Source organism: Trachurus japonicus, unplaced genomic scaffold, assembly GCF_045865225.1.
Source record: "Trachurus japonicus isolate A0001 unplaced genomic scaffold, Traja_1.0 AP031020.1".
Lineage (NCBI taxonomy): Eukaryota > Metazoa > Chordata > Actinopteri > Carangiformes > Carangidae > Trachurus > Trachurus japonicus.
The window spans coordinates 194,523-211,490 of record NW_028221153.1 but is presented as its reverse complement, the minus strand read 5'-3'; the positions used below and the strand labels follow the sequence as shown (position 1 = coordinate 211,490).

At 42.1% G+C, this 16,968-nt stretch overlaps 1 protein-coding gene across 1 annotated transcript in view; it reads left to right on the top strand.

Annotated features, from left to right (window-relative positions):
• Positions 1–16,713, top strand: part of LOC146959817 (NACHT, LRR and PYD domains-containing protein 3-like) — a 39,265-nt gene extending 22,552 nt beyond the window's left edge. The window contains exons 8-13 of the mRNA XM_085772851.1: positions 18–70; positions 316–530; positions 1,148–1,425; positions 14,730–14,843; positions 14,931–15,072; positions 15,764–16,713. Of these exons, the coding sequence (XP_085628977.1) occupies positions 18–70; positions 316–530; positions 1,148–1,425; positions 14,730–14,843; positions 14,931–15,072; positions 15,764–16,146 (1,185 nt within the window). The 3' untranslated portion in view covers positions 16,147–16,713. The remainder of the gene's footprint in view (positions 1–17; positions 71–315; positions 531–1,147; positions 1,426–14,729; positions 14,844–14,930; positions 15,073–15,763) is intronic.
• The last annotated feature ends 255 nt before the right edge of the window (positions 16,714–16,968 follow it).

Genomic DNA, 16,968 nt, shown 5'->3' with positions numbered 1-16,968 from the left:
TTCTCTCTGAATTGCAGCAGTCAAGCTTCAAACCTGAAATGGAAACTGAATCTACACAAGTCTCATACAGGTAAACATGCAATAAACTCAGTCAACACAGTTTTTTCCAAAGGACCTTCCTCTCCCTTAACAGCTTCTCCTGAGCCACAGCAGATGTGTCTCTGCATCGTCATCCTCATGGTCGACTGTCTGAGGGAAGCTGAGCTGGATCAGCTCTCAGTCAGCTGAGTCAGGAGGAACACAATGTTTTAGCCAATGTTGAACCTTTTTCATCTCAGGGTCTGAGGTGGTCACTCAGCCTTCTGTGTCCCACAGGTTCAGGTGTCCTGGTCCAGGACAGTTCCAGTGTTCTTCAACTGGACTGGTGTTTATTATGGCTCAGGGAGCGGAGCTGCTCTACAGGACTGTCCAATGGGATGAGAGCCGTCTCCACTCAGTTGGCAAGATGGCTGCAGGACCGCTGTTCAATATCCAGTGTCCTGAGGATGCCGTCCGCCAGCTCCACCTCCCACATTGTGAAACAAAGGATGGTGAGCAAGTGATTGTGTTTGTTAGAGCAATGATGGGGAACTAATGATATAACTTAAAGGGACAACAAGGAGTTTTGGAAAAGCGAAGCGTTTTCACACTACATTTATGAGCCTCCGCGCGCACCGTGACATTCTTTGACCGGCACAAGACAGACTCATGTTTTCATTCATCAAGAATTAAAGTCAGAGGTTGGAAGTCAGAGGTTGGAAGACAATCAGATGCATTCGGCTGCGTTATTCTCATGACTCGCCACGAAACCGAAAGTAAAGAAACGCTGGTCGGCTCGCCCAGCATCTCCGCCACCACTAATAATAACAAAATAATGATAGAGACAAAACGATATATTTATCGAAAATGGGCCCATTAACAAGTGGTAACGTAGATTCATCCACATTAACGTGAGACTTTTTTATAACCAAATAGAAACTCCTCGTTGTCCCTTTAAGGTCATGTGCCCATGTAACTGACGTGTACATTTATTAAATTAATTATTATTACACTGGAAAATCAAGGCACTATCCTTCACCAGCCTCCTGATTAATTTCCTGATGTTGACAACGGTGACTGAAATGATCACTGCTGTTGTAATGAGGTTGTTGTCTCTGTGTTTCCACAGCTCTGCTCTATGATGGTCTGCTGTCTGTCGCCCACATCACTGATAATGGAATGAGCTTCATCGAGCCACTGGAGGTCACAGACACTCATGTGATCATTTCAGTCCCTCATCTTTCTGCCTTTGGCCTGGTCTGGTCTGTTCAGGATCTTATATGGAGCGTGTGGAAATACATGAAATCAGTTTGCAGCCAAATTCTGCTGTTCCACCAACCAAACCCCACGGCACAGGAGCAATACCTCAATGTGCATCTGCTGCCTCATAACGTCCCCCTGGATGAGGTAAGGCTACAGCTTCACTTTGCTTCACTTTCCAAACTCATCACTAACAGACCTGATGACATGAACCAACACATCCACTTTGTTTCATGGACACCGTGTTTCGGTGTCGCCTTGCCACCACTTCAGCAAGTCTTACAGAAACTGACACGAATACATGAAGGTCAAAGATCAGTGTGACCTCAGAAAGGACTCTCTCAATATTTGTATTTGGTTCTTAAACGTTTCGGTTTCAATGATCAGGTAATTGGATGTTTGAATTCCTTATACTGCTCCCCCACAGCCAGAATAAAAATTAACGGGTCTTTGTCTAATAACACATTAACTCAGTGGACAAAAACATCAAGTTCACCACAGAGGATGTCAAGGACAATAGTCTGCCTTTCTTAGATTGTGACGTCCATATGAAAAAGGACAGGAGCCTCCACATTGGGGTATACAGAAAACCCACACATACAGACCAATATCTACTTTTCGACTCTCACCACCCTCTGGAACATAAGCTTGGTGTTATCAGAACTTTGCAACATAGAGCTGATAACGTGCCCACCAGCTCACAGGCCCAAGGGGCAGAACACAAGCACCTGAGAGGCGCCCTCACAACTTGTGGTTACCCTAACTGGACCTTTGTGAAAACTGCAGCTGCTTCCAGAAAGAAAACCAGCCAAGTGGTTGAGAAAGAAAGACAAAACAAGAGAAACAATATAGTCATTCCATATGTGTCTGGAGTATCAGAAAAACTCAGGAGGATCTTTAACAAACACCGTATCCCTGTGTATTTCAAACCCAGCAACACACTCAGGCAGAGACTGGTACATCCCAAGGACAGAACACCACACACCCACAAAAGCAATCTGGTGTATGCAGTCCAATGCAACGAGGAATGCAAAGACCTCTACATTGGAGAAACAAAACAACCACTGCATAAACGCATGGCCCAACACAGGAGAGCAAACTCCTCAGGACTGGACTCTGCTGTCCATCTACATCTCAAGGAGAAAGCCCACTCCTTTGAGGACAGCAATGTCCAAATCCTAGACAGAGAGGACAGATGGTTTGAAAGAGGAGTCAAAGAAGCCATTTTTGTAAAAGTAGAGAAACCATCCCTCAACAGGGGAGGTGGCCTGAGACACCACCTATCTCCAATTTACAATGCTGCCCTTTCATCCCTTCCCAGGAGATTCAACAATCTAGCCTCAAAGAACAACCACTGTTCACAAGTGGCAAGTGACTCCAACGACTGTCGTTATAACACAATAGGGCACTAACGAAGTCGAAACCAACTTTCCATCAAAGGCAGTCATTTAAACGACTGTCGTTGGCACTTGGAGCACTAAAGGGAACCAGTGACATCATCACCCTTGTGAACGCCCACACAAGAGGTTAAATAGTGAGTCTCCACACCAGATAGTTGGACCAGTCCCAGCCTGGTCAGATGCGTACATGAACTGATGAAGCCTCTTGGATGAAGGTGAAACGTCTTCCTAGACAAATAACTAAGTCCAGTTGCTTTCGATTTAACCTCCTTTGAAAGTCTTTGTCTAATACAATACTTCTTGAGAGGGGTTGTCGTCAGGGGTGCCCCCTTAGCCCTACACTTTTTGCTCTTTTTATTGAGCCACTGGCTCAGGCGATAAGAGAGGATAAGGACATAACTGGTATACTGATTGGAAACACACAATATAGAATTTGTTTATATGCGGATGATATTCTTATGACCCTTAGCAACCCAAAAGTGAGTCTCCCCAAACTGTTACATCTACTTGAAGAATTTGGCTCATACTCTGGCTATAAATTAAATTTACAAAAAACCCAAACTCTAACTTATAACCTGAGCCCACACGAAAACATTTATACAACATGTAAATTTAAACTGACAAATAGTATTATGAAATACCTTGGAGTACAAATACCAAAGGACTTAACTACTATTTATGACCACAACTATACCTCTATAACAGCTGACATCAAGACAGACTTAAGTCGCTGGTCCTTATTACCGACAAATATGTACAACCGGATAGAAATTGTTAAGATGAACGTGCTGCCCCGCCTCCTGTATCTCTTCCAGTCGTTGCCAATTGAGATACCACCAAAGCAATTTAATGAATGGAATAGGATGATATCTACTTTTATTTGGGCAAAACAAAGACCGCGGATTAGATTTCAGACACTACAGTTGCCAAAGGATAAAGGCGGTAGGGCTCTACCCTGTTTGGAGGATTATTACAGAGCGGCACAGTTGCGCTTCCTGGTTGGTTGGTGTGATCCGGAATGTGATGCAAAATGGAAAGAGTTAGAACAAAACTTTATATGTGAACCTCTCCCATCTGTGTTGGGAGACAAAACTCTCTTGAAAAAGTACTTATTGACAGATAAACTAACTAATTTGATCATAAACCCTTTAAACATATGGTACAAAATTCTCAAAGACCCTAAGGGCCGGATTTACTAAAGGTTTGCGTGTATTAAAACGTGTGCAAACGTGATTGCACGCGCAAACACATGTGGAACCTGATCTACTAACCGGACGCACCGAGGATTGCGTCCCTCACACGGACAAAATAGCACGTGCGATCCATTTAGCGTGTTTGCCTTGATGAATATGTAAATATGGGCGTTTCAGCCAGAACGTGCAGAATACTGGGAGGAGTAGATGCAAATTGATTTATTTAGCGCGTGCAATGTGATTTACCAAACCAGGAAGAGATTGCGGCGGCTGTTTTTGCGTCTTTATTCACCACGTCTGAAAACCATGTACTAACTGATACAACTTTGCCAAAACGTATGCGTTTATTGATTTGATACCTGTCAGAGCCCCGTGATCTTACATCTCTGCATTTCCTCACATCTGGGTAATTCTGTAATAGTTTTTCAGCCGTGTTAAAAGTCTTTTACGCGCCGTTACGCACGGGGCACGTCTGTCCTGCAGTGCGCTCCTCTCCTCTCCTCTCCTTTCCTCTCCTCTCACCTGGCTGCTCAGCCGTCTCTCGGTCCCGGTCCCGGACTGAGACACGTCACCGCTGCTTTCACCCGTCTTTAATCCCGGGGAGCATACGTCAGTCCGACGGCTCCAAAATCCGACGGCCCACCTCTCCGACTACCCATTAATCCGATTTTTATTGGCCCATTGGTCCGACTGCCCATTGCTCCGACCAAAATAATCTCTGTATTCCGACCAGGGCTAAATTCGACCATCCAGAATTCCGACACCGGCGTTACTGTTTGTGTCATTTAATGGAGCAGTGGTAAATGTTTTTGCTGCTCTGCTCTCCCATGTCACTCTTTTACCCCTTGGTTGAAGTGCATGCCACACACACACACACACACACACACACACACACACACACACACACACACACACACACACACACACACACACGGGGGGCACCAGATGCGCATTTCTCCGTGCTGCGCCTCGGCCCCTCAGCTGTGTGTCTGTGGGTATGTGTATCATGTGAATGTGTGTATTAATTTCTGGCGCGCTCTGTTAAGATGAAAAACACAAATCGCCCAGAGCGCGAGCCTGGCACAGAGGTGCGCGCTCTGGCGCATCTGGCGACAATCGGTTAACGGGGCCGAAAGGAAGCTGGCTCGCTCCGCGGCTATTTTACGTCTGAGGCTTATGTTAAACTCATGTTTTTATTGATACTGTAGCGTCCAACCCGACGTTACTGTCTACAACAACATAACCCTAACTTATGACTGCTCTCCCTTCCCTCCTCTGCTCCTCCTCCCTCACTCACCTACACACAGACGCAGCTGTCTTCCTCACTCTGGCCCCTCAGTTTCTCATCCAACCACCCTACCTGCCCGTACCCTACACATTCACAGTCAGTCAGAAATCACACAACTTAATCATAACAAGAACATTACTGTGGAGTTGCTACAATATTTTCAGTTGTGCAGTATAGGCTATTATTGATTAAAAATGAGCCATAAGTCCCATTACGTGGCATATGATATGTTTGTAGAGCCCGTTGACATGACACACACGTGTCTCGTGTGCAGACGCAACTGATAAATATTTATGCTATAGACGGACAAGCAACAACTTAATTAAACATCAGCTCTCTGATGATGAGTAGAACAGTTGTGAATTATCGATTTTAGGTGGAATTGAAGTTATGCAGCAGCAATATTTTCTTCATTGAGTGATGCAGGTCTGTTGGGTTTCTGAGTGGTTAATTGTCATATTCATTAGGACCATGTTTTTTCTTCTTTTTAAATAGGATCTGTGAATATAATTTCCTCATTTATTGATGCAGTCATTTGGGCACTAAATGATCAGTAAACCAAGATGCCTCGAGTCCATATTTATGTTTCTTCAGTAGGCTACCTGGCTGATATCAGACTTGCCCACATCTGTGTTATTACATAACACTGGTGCACGTTGTGCGTAAATGATGCGCTGAGATCCGGGAGCATTGGCTCGTGTTCGTTTCCTAATGTAGCTATACCAACAAACACAATATTTTAAGCAATAACAAAATAAATGAAGTATAGCCCTATAATAAAATGAAACCAGTAAAGATGTAGCATACAGACAGTAGACTATGGCATTCTTCAACATATTTATTTTTTAAAAAATGAACAGACTGAATAAAATAAATAAATAAAAACATAAAATTAAGTACAACAAATCAAATAAAGGTATGGTTTTATAAAAAAAACCCAAAAACATCAGGCCAATGTAGCCAACTATATACAATGGCCAATCAGGACCAACTCAGCCATCTTGGAGCAGCAGTCAACTGTTGATGGGCCAGCTGAAAAACAAAGCATAATCTTGGAATCTCAAGAAACAAGTCACCTGTCTCATGTCCCAAGTCATTAATATAAAGTTCAGGCCCATATAGGCAATAGAGGACAAAGTCTTCAACTTAGATAACTTCACTCACCTCACAAAAAGTTGTGTGTGGAATACAGCACTGCATCCCAGTACTGCCCCAGCGTGCGGGTCCCATTTTCGTACTCCTCCTTTAGCTGGTTGATCCGGCTCTCCAGGCGCCTCCATTTCGCCCTTGTAACTGGGCGGGCCTCCCCTCGCCGGGCAGCACGGACAGTGTGCTCTGTCCTGCGCTGCTCATTTTTGAGGTGGATGATGAACACCCAGATGTTCGGGTGCCGTCGCTCCAAAGCCAAATTCCACCTGTAATGAAAGGCTTAAAGAGAAAAAAACATGACAAGATAATTATGTTTTCATAGATAAAATACAAAGGTTACCACTAGGTCAGTCACCTTCCTCGTTAAAAAAGGGATTTGTCCACAATCACTTGTAGCCTAGATAAGTTTTTCCCCAAATTGTGAGAGAAGCCTACTTATTGTTGATAAAAAAGGTACATATTACGCCATAAAGATGTTAAATTTCATGGACAGCTAGACACGCTAATGTTTAAAATGGTTATTATTCCTAGTAAGACTGCCTTCTTTAATTCTTACCTTCAACATTGTTGTTGGTCCTGTTGTCAGTGACCCGTCTGTAGACATTCCACAGTGCAGGTGGAAATTGGCAGCCGGCTTCCAGGTAATTCCTCTGCAGGTACACAATGAATCGCTGCAGGTTTGGGAACCGCTGGATGAGTCGGCGAGTCGATCGCTTTTCAGCCAGGTGCCGGAAGTTCTGGCCGACCACTGCCAGTGGCAGGTACCTTAAATATATTATAGGATTAACAGAAATGATTCATAAAGAACTCTTAACCAGTGATAGGATATAGCAGTAACATGATAATATAACATATGGATATGAATAACTGGGGGGGGGTTCCTACAACACACTTTCTGGTCCATCCTTACATCTCAGCTTAAACTGCCACTTTGATTTTCACCAAATGTGGTGGAGATGTGTAGTGTGAGGAGGGAAAATCATTAGCTATTCTGAATACTGTTCATCCACTTTTGGGCCTATAGTGGTTGACTTAAAAAAATAAAAAAATAAAAAAACAGAGCAAAAACTAAATTAAAGTCTCACGGAAATTGATGTAGTTGTGAAATTTTGATAACACTTTGAGAACTGTTAAAAGGTAATTCAGTTTTTTCTTGAATTTGTTAGACCTAAAGTTCACAGAGCTATAATTCAATAGACTCAGCTTGGTGATCAATTGTTGGCTAAAAAATATAACAAAGTCTCTTTTTGAGTCTGGCAGGAAGGAAACAGGCCTGTATGTAAGAAACATGGTGAGGTGGCTTTTAGTGTGTATGCCCCCAGCCTTTGTACACCGTCCAAGAACCCAAGGAACTGTGAACATTTTAAAGCAAGATCTTTAATCTCCTACTTTTTAACTCTGCATTCATGATATACATGCTGTTCCTATTTACAGTAACTGCTTGACCAACTTGTTGTTGTGTGTTTTATTATTCATATTGCTTTTCATACAGGCTTGCATTGATGATGATGGTGATCATGTCACGATCTATTCTTTTATCTTTCACTTTGATATTTTTGCCCTTAAAGCACTATGTGTTGCATTTACTTGCATTAATGATAGTAAATAAATTGATATTGACCTTCAAATAAAAAATTGATAAAGGATTATTGATCTTATTCAAAAATTGATTTAGTCTACCACTTACCCCAGTGCCATGAACTTCCGTAAGCACTTCTGGAGACGGCGATGACGCCTGTAGTCTTGTGCCAGGCCCAGTTCTTGTGCCCGCCTCCACAGTGACTGGCAAAAGTGGAAATAGCAGGCACTGTGGCGACTTTGGGGGAGCTCAGTCTGGATGGCCACCAGGAGGGAGCTCTCAAAGTCAGTGACCACACGTTGCGGTCTCCACTCATTCCCAGTTACCCTGAGCACCTTGCGTTTCACATGGGCCAAGAGCTGCCGGTACTGCCCCACTGTTTTTCCCGTCATCAGGCACATGATGAGAGGCAACACTCTACCCATGTACCTGTAAAACAATGTGACATGTTTCAAACTCACAAAATGGTTGAAAGCGTATTGTTTCTATGGTGTGAGGCAACTCAAATTAAAAGTAAGATATCCTTAATAATAATATATTATTTTATATTTTCATTACTTGGGTAAACTTGTGCGGCAGCTCGGGCTCTGTACACCTTTAAATCACTTGTATGTGCAGTGTAGATTTGACTGAAAAACTGTGCAGTATAATATGAATTTCCACAGTGGAAAATAAAAATCTTCAATTCAAAGTAGGCTAACCCCCCTGGACATAATGCATTTCATTGAGGCTTACCTTCCATGAATGGTCACAAATTGCATGTAAGGGGCTGGGCAGCTCTTGAAAGTTCCATCCATGTACACCTCTCTGCACCTGATAAAATCACAGTTTTTCCTCATGTTTACACACTGATGCACCAACCCCCTGAACCAATTCTGCTAAGTAAAAACACAATTCCTGATTTATTACATTCAAATTGCAGTTCTACAACACACTTTTTTCAAAACAGTGGGCTACATACAATTCTCTGCATTGGTCACAATGTGACATTGTGATGAATGGAGAAGGTTTTTTTTCCATTCATCATGTTAACTTTAATGTAAAGCTTCATTTTGCAGGAGATTTTAGCTGTTTTATGTATTTTTTATTTGTGTGTAGAGTTCTGAGTATGAGGCATGCTTTCCGAAAATGTGTGTTAACAATCAAGAAAAACTATAAGTGCATGCATAATGACATTTACGTAAATAAGAGGCTAGACTATGCAAGAAATTGAGGATAAAATGCGTTAACGCACCTGGCGAGAAGGGAGTAGTTTCTGGTGGGGCTGAACACCAGAATCCCCCAATCGTTGTCATGGCGGGCCAGAAAGCGCTTCCCTCCCCAGGTTTGTGCCCACGGACCCACAACCAGCACATCCTCGACCTCGTGGGGAATGGGCGGGAGAAATGACGCGCGTTTGCGACTCATAATTGATCGCACAGAGTGGAACTCCGGGACCACCTCGCCCCCCTGGGTTGCCCTGACTGCTGCGTTGTATACGCGTCTGATCGGCATTGTAGGGTCGGCTTCAATCAGCTCATATAGCTTCTCCTTGAAGGATGCACTAGATATGAGCTCTGTCTCCTCTGGGTGGTTGTGCGTTGGTGCGCGTATCACTTGGATATTTGGCCGCTGCGCATCGAGGTTGAAGGCCACTGTTTGAAGGAACACCCTGCACGTTGTCCTCCAACAGCGCCAAAATATTTTTTGCCCTTTGACTTTGTTTTTTTGATAGCGATAGCCATCATGGACGAGGACTTTACCCCCTCGGTTTCCCGTTTGAAGATACGCCATCACTGCACTGTGAACTTCAAGTGTACCCAAGTAGCTACAGCAGGCCAAGGCATAAGCAACAGAAGGCCTATTAGAGACATTAGATGAAATCGTTTCTTTTTCAACTTTGAAAAATAAAAAATATATGTAATTGCTTAATTTTTTTTAAGTTGCCAGGAAGAAAAGTAAAAGAAAGTTTAAAATGACAAGAAATTATGTTGTGCCATCTCATGCTTCGAATTTCATATTTTAAAACAGTTTTTCTCCTTACCGACATACAGTACTGGGGGAAAAATGATCGATGCCAGGAAAATCGATTAAATTGTCCTGGGTTTGTTATATAATTTCCTTAAAACCACAGCAGCCTTCACTGACAAATCAGATGTTTACATATAAAACTCAGTAACAGTCTCAGGCTCTCTCTCCCTCTGAGCAAAACTTCACTTTCCAGCCTGACATTCCCTTCTATAATTTTACACGTTTGTTTTTTTCAGTTTCCATTGTATCACAAATTATAAGCAAATGTGTATTGACGCAAAAGGAAATACACAATAGTAAAACACACTAAATACAAAATTCTTTGCCTAAGTCGGCTGCCAATCTGCAGGGGACGGTGCGTGTCATAAGCACGATAACAAAAATGTGCACAAACAGAGAATCAGGTGGAAAAAAATAAAAGAAAATGGCAAATATCCCCTCGAGCCTCTCTGACCCAGAGCCCTGTTTCGACGCATCGTCATGGAGGTCAATCATACGGTGGCCTGGAGGTGCAAATCAACATTACAAAACATAAAACACTTTTACAAATTCTGAAACAAATTTACATTTCAGAAAACAAAACTACAGGTCTTAAAACAAAGTTACATTTCAGAAAACAAATTTACATTTCAGAAAACAAAATTACATCACAGAAAACAAAATTACATCACAGAAAACACATTTACAAGTTGCAAAACAAAATTACAATTCAGAAAACAAATTTACAAGATGCAAAACAAAATTACATTTCAGAAAAAAAAATTACAAGTTGTAAAACAAAATTACATTTCAGAAAAAAAAATTACAAGTTGTAAAACAAAATTACATTTCAGAAAACAAATTTACAAATTGCAAAACAAATTTACATTTCAGAAAACAAAATGACAAATAACATAACACTTTTACAAAGACCAAAACACTTTTACAATATCTGAAACAAATTTACATTTCAGAAAACAAATTTACAAGACACCAAACACTTTTACAAACACCAAGACACATTTACAAGTGGCAAAACACTTGGACAAACTGCAGAAACAAATTTACAAAAAGGCCAACATCAACCGGAAAGGGAATGTACCAACCCCGGGGTTGACCCGGAAGTGAACGAGGAGCGGTCATGACGAGTTCTCGTCGTCAATGGAGAAGCTAATGGAGACCTGAGCACTCCATCTTGGTCAAAAACTAGATAGTCGGCTCATGTGCTTGCCTTTCGCTCATCTCAGGTCTCCATTAGCTTCTCCATTGACGACGAGAACTCGTCATGACCGCTCCTCGTTCACTTCCGGGTCAACCCCGGGGTTGGTACATTCCCTTTCCGGTTGATGTTGGCCTTTTTGTAAATTTGTTTCTGCAGTTTGTCCAAGTGTTTTGCCACTTGTAAATGTGTCTTGGTGTTTGTAAAAGTGTTTGGTGTCTTGTAAATTTGTTTTCTGAAATGTAAATTTGTTTCAGATATTGTAAAAGGGTTTTGGTCTTTGTAAAAGTGTTATGTTATTTGTCATTTTGTTTTCTGAAATGTAAATTTGTTTTGCAATTTGTAAATTTGTTTTCTGAAATGTAATTTTGTTTTACAACTTGTAATTTTTTTTTCTGAAATGTAATTTTGTTTTACAACTTGTAATTTTTTTTTCTGAAATGTAATTTTGTTTTGCATCTTGTAAATTTGTTTTCTGAATTGTAATTTTGTTTTGCAACTTGTAAATGTGTTTTCTGTGATGTAATTTTGTTTTCTGAAATGTAAATTTGTTTTCTGAAATGTAACTTTGTTTTAAGACTTGTAGTTTTGTTTTCTGAAATGTAAATTTGTTTCAGAATTTGTAAAAGTGTTTTATGTTTTGTAATGTTGATTTGCACCTCCAGGCCACCGTACTATCATCACCATGGACAGCTCCCGGATCTCAGCGCATCATTTGCGCACAACGTGCACCAGTGTTACTGTAATAACACAGATGTGGGCAAGTCTGATATCAGCCAAAGGTAGCCTACTGAAGAAACATAAATATAGACTCGAGGCATCTTGTTTTACTGATCATTTAGTGCCCAAATGACTGCATCAATAAATGAGGAAATTATATTCACAGATCCTATTTAAAAAGAAGAAAAAACATGGTCCTAGTGGATATGACAATTAACCACTCAGATAACTCCTTTCTTTCTATTTTTTCCTTCTATCAACGTTCATGGGCCATGAAGATCAGGGCTTAGTCAGTTCGGGGGTCACAGCATCTGCGCTGTTTGTGTGTGTGTGTGTGTGTGTGTGTGTGTGTGTGTGTGTGTGTGTGTGTGTGTGTGTGTGTGTGTGTGTGTGTGTGTGTGTGTGTGTGTGTGTGTGTGTGTGTGTGTGGGCGGGGGGTTCTGGAGACATTTATTTTAAGGTGTAGCCTACGGTACGACCAATCGCGCGCTGTCCGCTGTCTCAGTGCTGAAATATGAATCAATGACAGCGTGTCACTGCCCGAGAGAGAGAGAGTCTCTGCCCGCCCCTCCGCCTGCACTATAGGTGCAGCCCAGCCCATATTACAATCTTATTGTTTGTTTTAATCAATCCTCTAGCACCGTGTGACAGAAATACTCATTGTTGCAGAGGCACAGTGACAGTGGCGCTGACTGTATCGCACTGTGCACATACATATACACATAAAAGGAACAAGAGCAGGACCCACGCGCCTAGACTAGGCTACACTGTGGCGCCGTCAAAATACAGGAGATTAAGTTGATATCAAAGTCCTGCTTCTGGGCCCGATTTGTCGGTCTAATACACTGTCGTAATTACTGGGAGTCGTAACACCGGGCATACTTAAGTCGGGGAAATGGGAGGTCGCATTAATGGACGTAAAAATATAGAAATGTATGGTCGGAGAAATGAGAAGTCGAAGTGTTGGGTCGTCGGAGAAATAGAGAGTCGGACTAATGGACTCAAAAATTAAGAAATGTATGGTCGGAGAAATGGGAAGTCGGACAAATGGGAAGTCGGACAAATGGGAAGTCGGACAGACGCCATGCGCCCTTTAATCCCTCTGGTCGGTGGTCAGAGTGTTTAGATCCGTGTGTCCCACCTGAGCTCTCTATTAATCCACTCGATCATGGGCGGCACACACACACACACACACACACACACACACACACAGGTGTGTGATTGTCGCTGCAGCTGCTGCCTGTTCGTCAGTATATGACGAGTTGGGCCCTGTAGCGATTTGTGTTTATTTATCTAAACAGAGCCCGAGAGAGATGAACACACATGCTGTCATTGTATGCATCGGATCAAATGTCATTCTGTCCCTTCGTCCGTCCAGCTCTCTGTCCACTCTCTCCATGGCGGAAACGATTACCACGCGCAAAACCCTCATTTACATATTGCGGTTTGCACGTGTTTTCATTTAGCGGGTTACTCTTAGTAGATCACCTGTTTTGCGTGCACTAACCAAACTCGCAATATTATAGCGGACGCAAACAATATAGCGCCCGCTATCTGGGATCTTAGTAAATCCGGCCCTAAAATTGAAAGAAATGCACGACTATTACGTTGGGTAGCATTCGATACAGAATTCACGCCAGCCAAACTGGACAGCAGGTTTACATATTGGACAAACCTAGGTATTACCTCTTACTTCTTGGTTTCTTTTGACTATCTCAGGAGAAAACACAATTTAGAGAAACAGGATCTCTTCAGATATTTTCAATTGAGAAATTATTTTAATAAAAACATCAAAACAACTGGAGAAGAAGGAATGAACCTGATAGAGATATTTGTTAAAGCCTATAAAGGAAACTTGAGCAGAAAACTGATCTCCACGATTTATTCGGCTTTACAGAAGGACAGGGGTTTCTCCACAATGTATATCAAATCAAGGTGGGAAAAAGAAGCTAACGTACAGATATCTGAAGATGATTGGCTAAATATTTGTAAGACAATGTCCACTACTTCTAGCTCAGATCTGTGGAGGGAATTCACTTGGAAAAACACCCTAAGATTCTTTATAACTCCCAGAATCAAAAGTTTACAGACTAATAACCCAGCTCAAGGACGGTGTTGGAGAGGGTGTGGTAATGTGTCAGCTGGCCATTTTCATATATTCTGGGAATGTCCCACAATTTCATCTTATTGGGAAGACATTATAGCAGCAATCAATTCAATAATCAATTTGCAACCTGATCTCAGTTTCAATGTTATATATTTAGGAAACATACCAACTGAGATAAATAAGCAAGACAGATACCTATTACAAATACTATTGGCTAGTAGTAAAAAGGCAATAACCAGGAAATGGCTGAACAAGGAGTGTCCAACAATTTCAGAGTGGACAGGAATAGTTGAAGAAATCTATAACATGGAAAGGTTAACATTTTCCCTGAGATACAATACTGAAAAAGGTGACCAATACTGGAAGAAATGGAGGGACTACATAGATGAGAGGTAATCGCATATTCTGTGTGGGACAATCTGTGTGGTTTTTTTTTTTTTGTTTTTTTTTAATTATTATTGTATTTTTCCCCTGGGTCATGAGCCATTGTGGACCCAGAGAGACTGGAGAACTGTGGGTGCCTTAGCCCCTAGACATGATTCATCAGCCTGATTTCTGTTAGCCCGTTGTTTAGAACAATAACCTGTCATTGTGTTTTGCTATGGATGACCCTGTCTAATGTACCTGTTTTGTGTGTATATTTATATGTTTGTTCTGTTTTTCCTTTTCGTTGGAAAAAATCAATAAAAAAAAAAAGTTTAAAAAAAAGAAAGGACTCTCTCTGTCCTGTAGGTCCAGCCCAGTAGAACCAATCTGTCTGTTCAGGCTCAGGCCCAACTCTAATGAAATGATCTGATTGTTTTCCAGGTGAAGGCGAAGCACGAGGACTGTGTGTTCATCAAGATGCCTTCTGAAAGCACACTCATCAAAAATAAAACTTACACAGTTCACTGTCCACATGCCGACATAGTCCAGCCTAAGGTGAGTGTTTCAGACTAAAGCTGACATGATTCCTCAAACTGCTGTCACTCACCTGGAGACACTGACACAGGTGCTGCTGCTTTTCAGAATAACCACTTTGGCCTGGACTATGGACCAAATTTCCACCCGACGTTTCAGATCATCCTACCTTCAACCACTAAGAAAACCAACGTAGAGGTCCGAGATGAAACTGGGACAGCTGTGTGGAAGTGTCGTGTTTCTCTGCCAGGTAAAGTCTTCATCCACCTGATGTAAACCTGACTGATGAGTGGTGTCTCTGTTCTTATTGGGCCTCAGATCATCTTCTGTCTGTTTTTATTCTGTGATCCATTCTTGTTGACAAGTGAGTGTCAAACTGTAGTGGGAAACCATTCAGAGTAGGACCAAGAAGATTCATGAAGGAGCTGAAAGGACCTTCAATAACATACGGACTTTGTGCTCAGTCCTCCATCAGGTCCTGAATCAGTTGTCCTTGTTCTCCTTCAAGTGTTTCTCAGAAACTTCACCTTTTTTTCTTTAAGTATATTTTTTTAAGGCTTTTTGCCTTTAATTGTAAATTCTAGATTTGAACTGGGGCCGGCTGCAGTGAGGACTGCTACCTCTGCCTATGGGGCACCTGCTACAGAGCTATACGGTGCCCCACACTTCAGTTTTTCCAAGTTCCTGTTGATGTGTCTGTAACTTGTGAGGTTGTCACATGTCGTCGTTCCAGTGTCAGAGCTCGTCACTTTAAAATCATTAGAGCTGAAAATGCTCAGAAGTGGTGTTGGATGGACTTTACCGTTGTGTTCAGCCTGTTGTGAAAAAACTGGATGAGACAGATCGTTTTTCATGAGTGGTTCCATCCCCACTGTGTACACTTTTACCACTATTGAATTTGCTTCTTTTGAACACAAGTATCTTTCTTGTTCATCTTCCAGGTCCTCGTCCAGAACCAACTCCAAGTGTCTCAGCTCCTTCTCCAAGTGTCTCAGCTCCTTCTCCAAGTGTCTCAGCTCCTTCTCCAAGTGTCTCAGCTCCGACTCCAAGTGTCTCAGCAGCAGAGAGGCTGAGGTCTGCTCGGACTGAGTTCATCAAGAGAGTGACTGAACCGGTTCTTCGTGAGCTGCTGGATAAACTCCTGGACTGTGAGGTGGTAACTGAAGGTGAAATGGAGTCTGTTGCTGCGATAGCAAACAGGGCAGACAAAGCTCGAGAGGTGATCGACATCATACGAAAAAAAGGAGAAGCAGCTTGTTCAGCTCTGATCAGAGGTCTGTGTGAGGTGGATCGCTGCCTGTCCACACAGCTGAAGCTGAGCTAGAAACAGTCTGTTAGCTGTTTGTCTGATACCAGAAGAAACTAAATGTATTTTATCGGCTCCACTTACCGCTGTCTTGCTTTCTTTTTACTTCAGCCTCTTTTTTGTCTTCTCTTCTCGCTCCCAGACGGAAAGCTCCTCTTGGTGCTTCATGTTAACGTTAGATGGGATCATGGGAATGACACGGGGCCCCTTTAAGGAGGTTTCCTAAGTAACTTTTTGGATATGCTGTACTTGTTAGAGTAGTTTTAATGCAGCATACTTTTTACTTTTACTTGAGTATATTTGTGAAGAAGAAGCAGTACTTTTACTCCGTTACATTGAGCTACATTCTGCTCGCTAAACAGCTACTTATCGATAAAGTCCTCGATCTGTTTGTTTTATTTTGACAAAGATACTTCCAACAGAGGCTCTATCACATGACTGCGGTTCACCAATCAAATGTAACCACTAGCGACATTTGACTTTGTATCACCAATCAGTCAGAGCCAGGCAGTCACATGACCACACACAAAATCTCCACAATAAACACAGACAGTTACGCCACCTCAAATTTAAAGAAACAGACTGTGGTTAGCAGATGTGTTCTGGCTGTGAACAGGATGACGTCAGCGCTGTTGTGTCATGGATAATGCCCAACGAAGTATCCACTGATCAGGAATTAATGGACGACATGGAGGCGTGAACCGTCGGACACGAACACACACACACACACACACACAGATACACACACACACACACACACACACACACACACACACACAGACAGTTCATAGACCTCTGTATGCAAATAAGTTGTGGCTGAATTTGCCTTAATTTATGTTA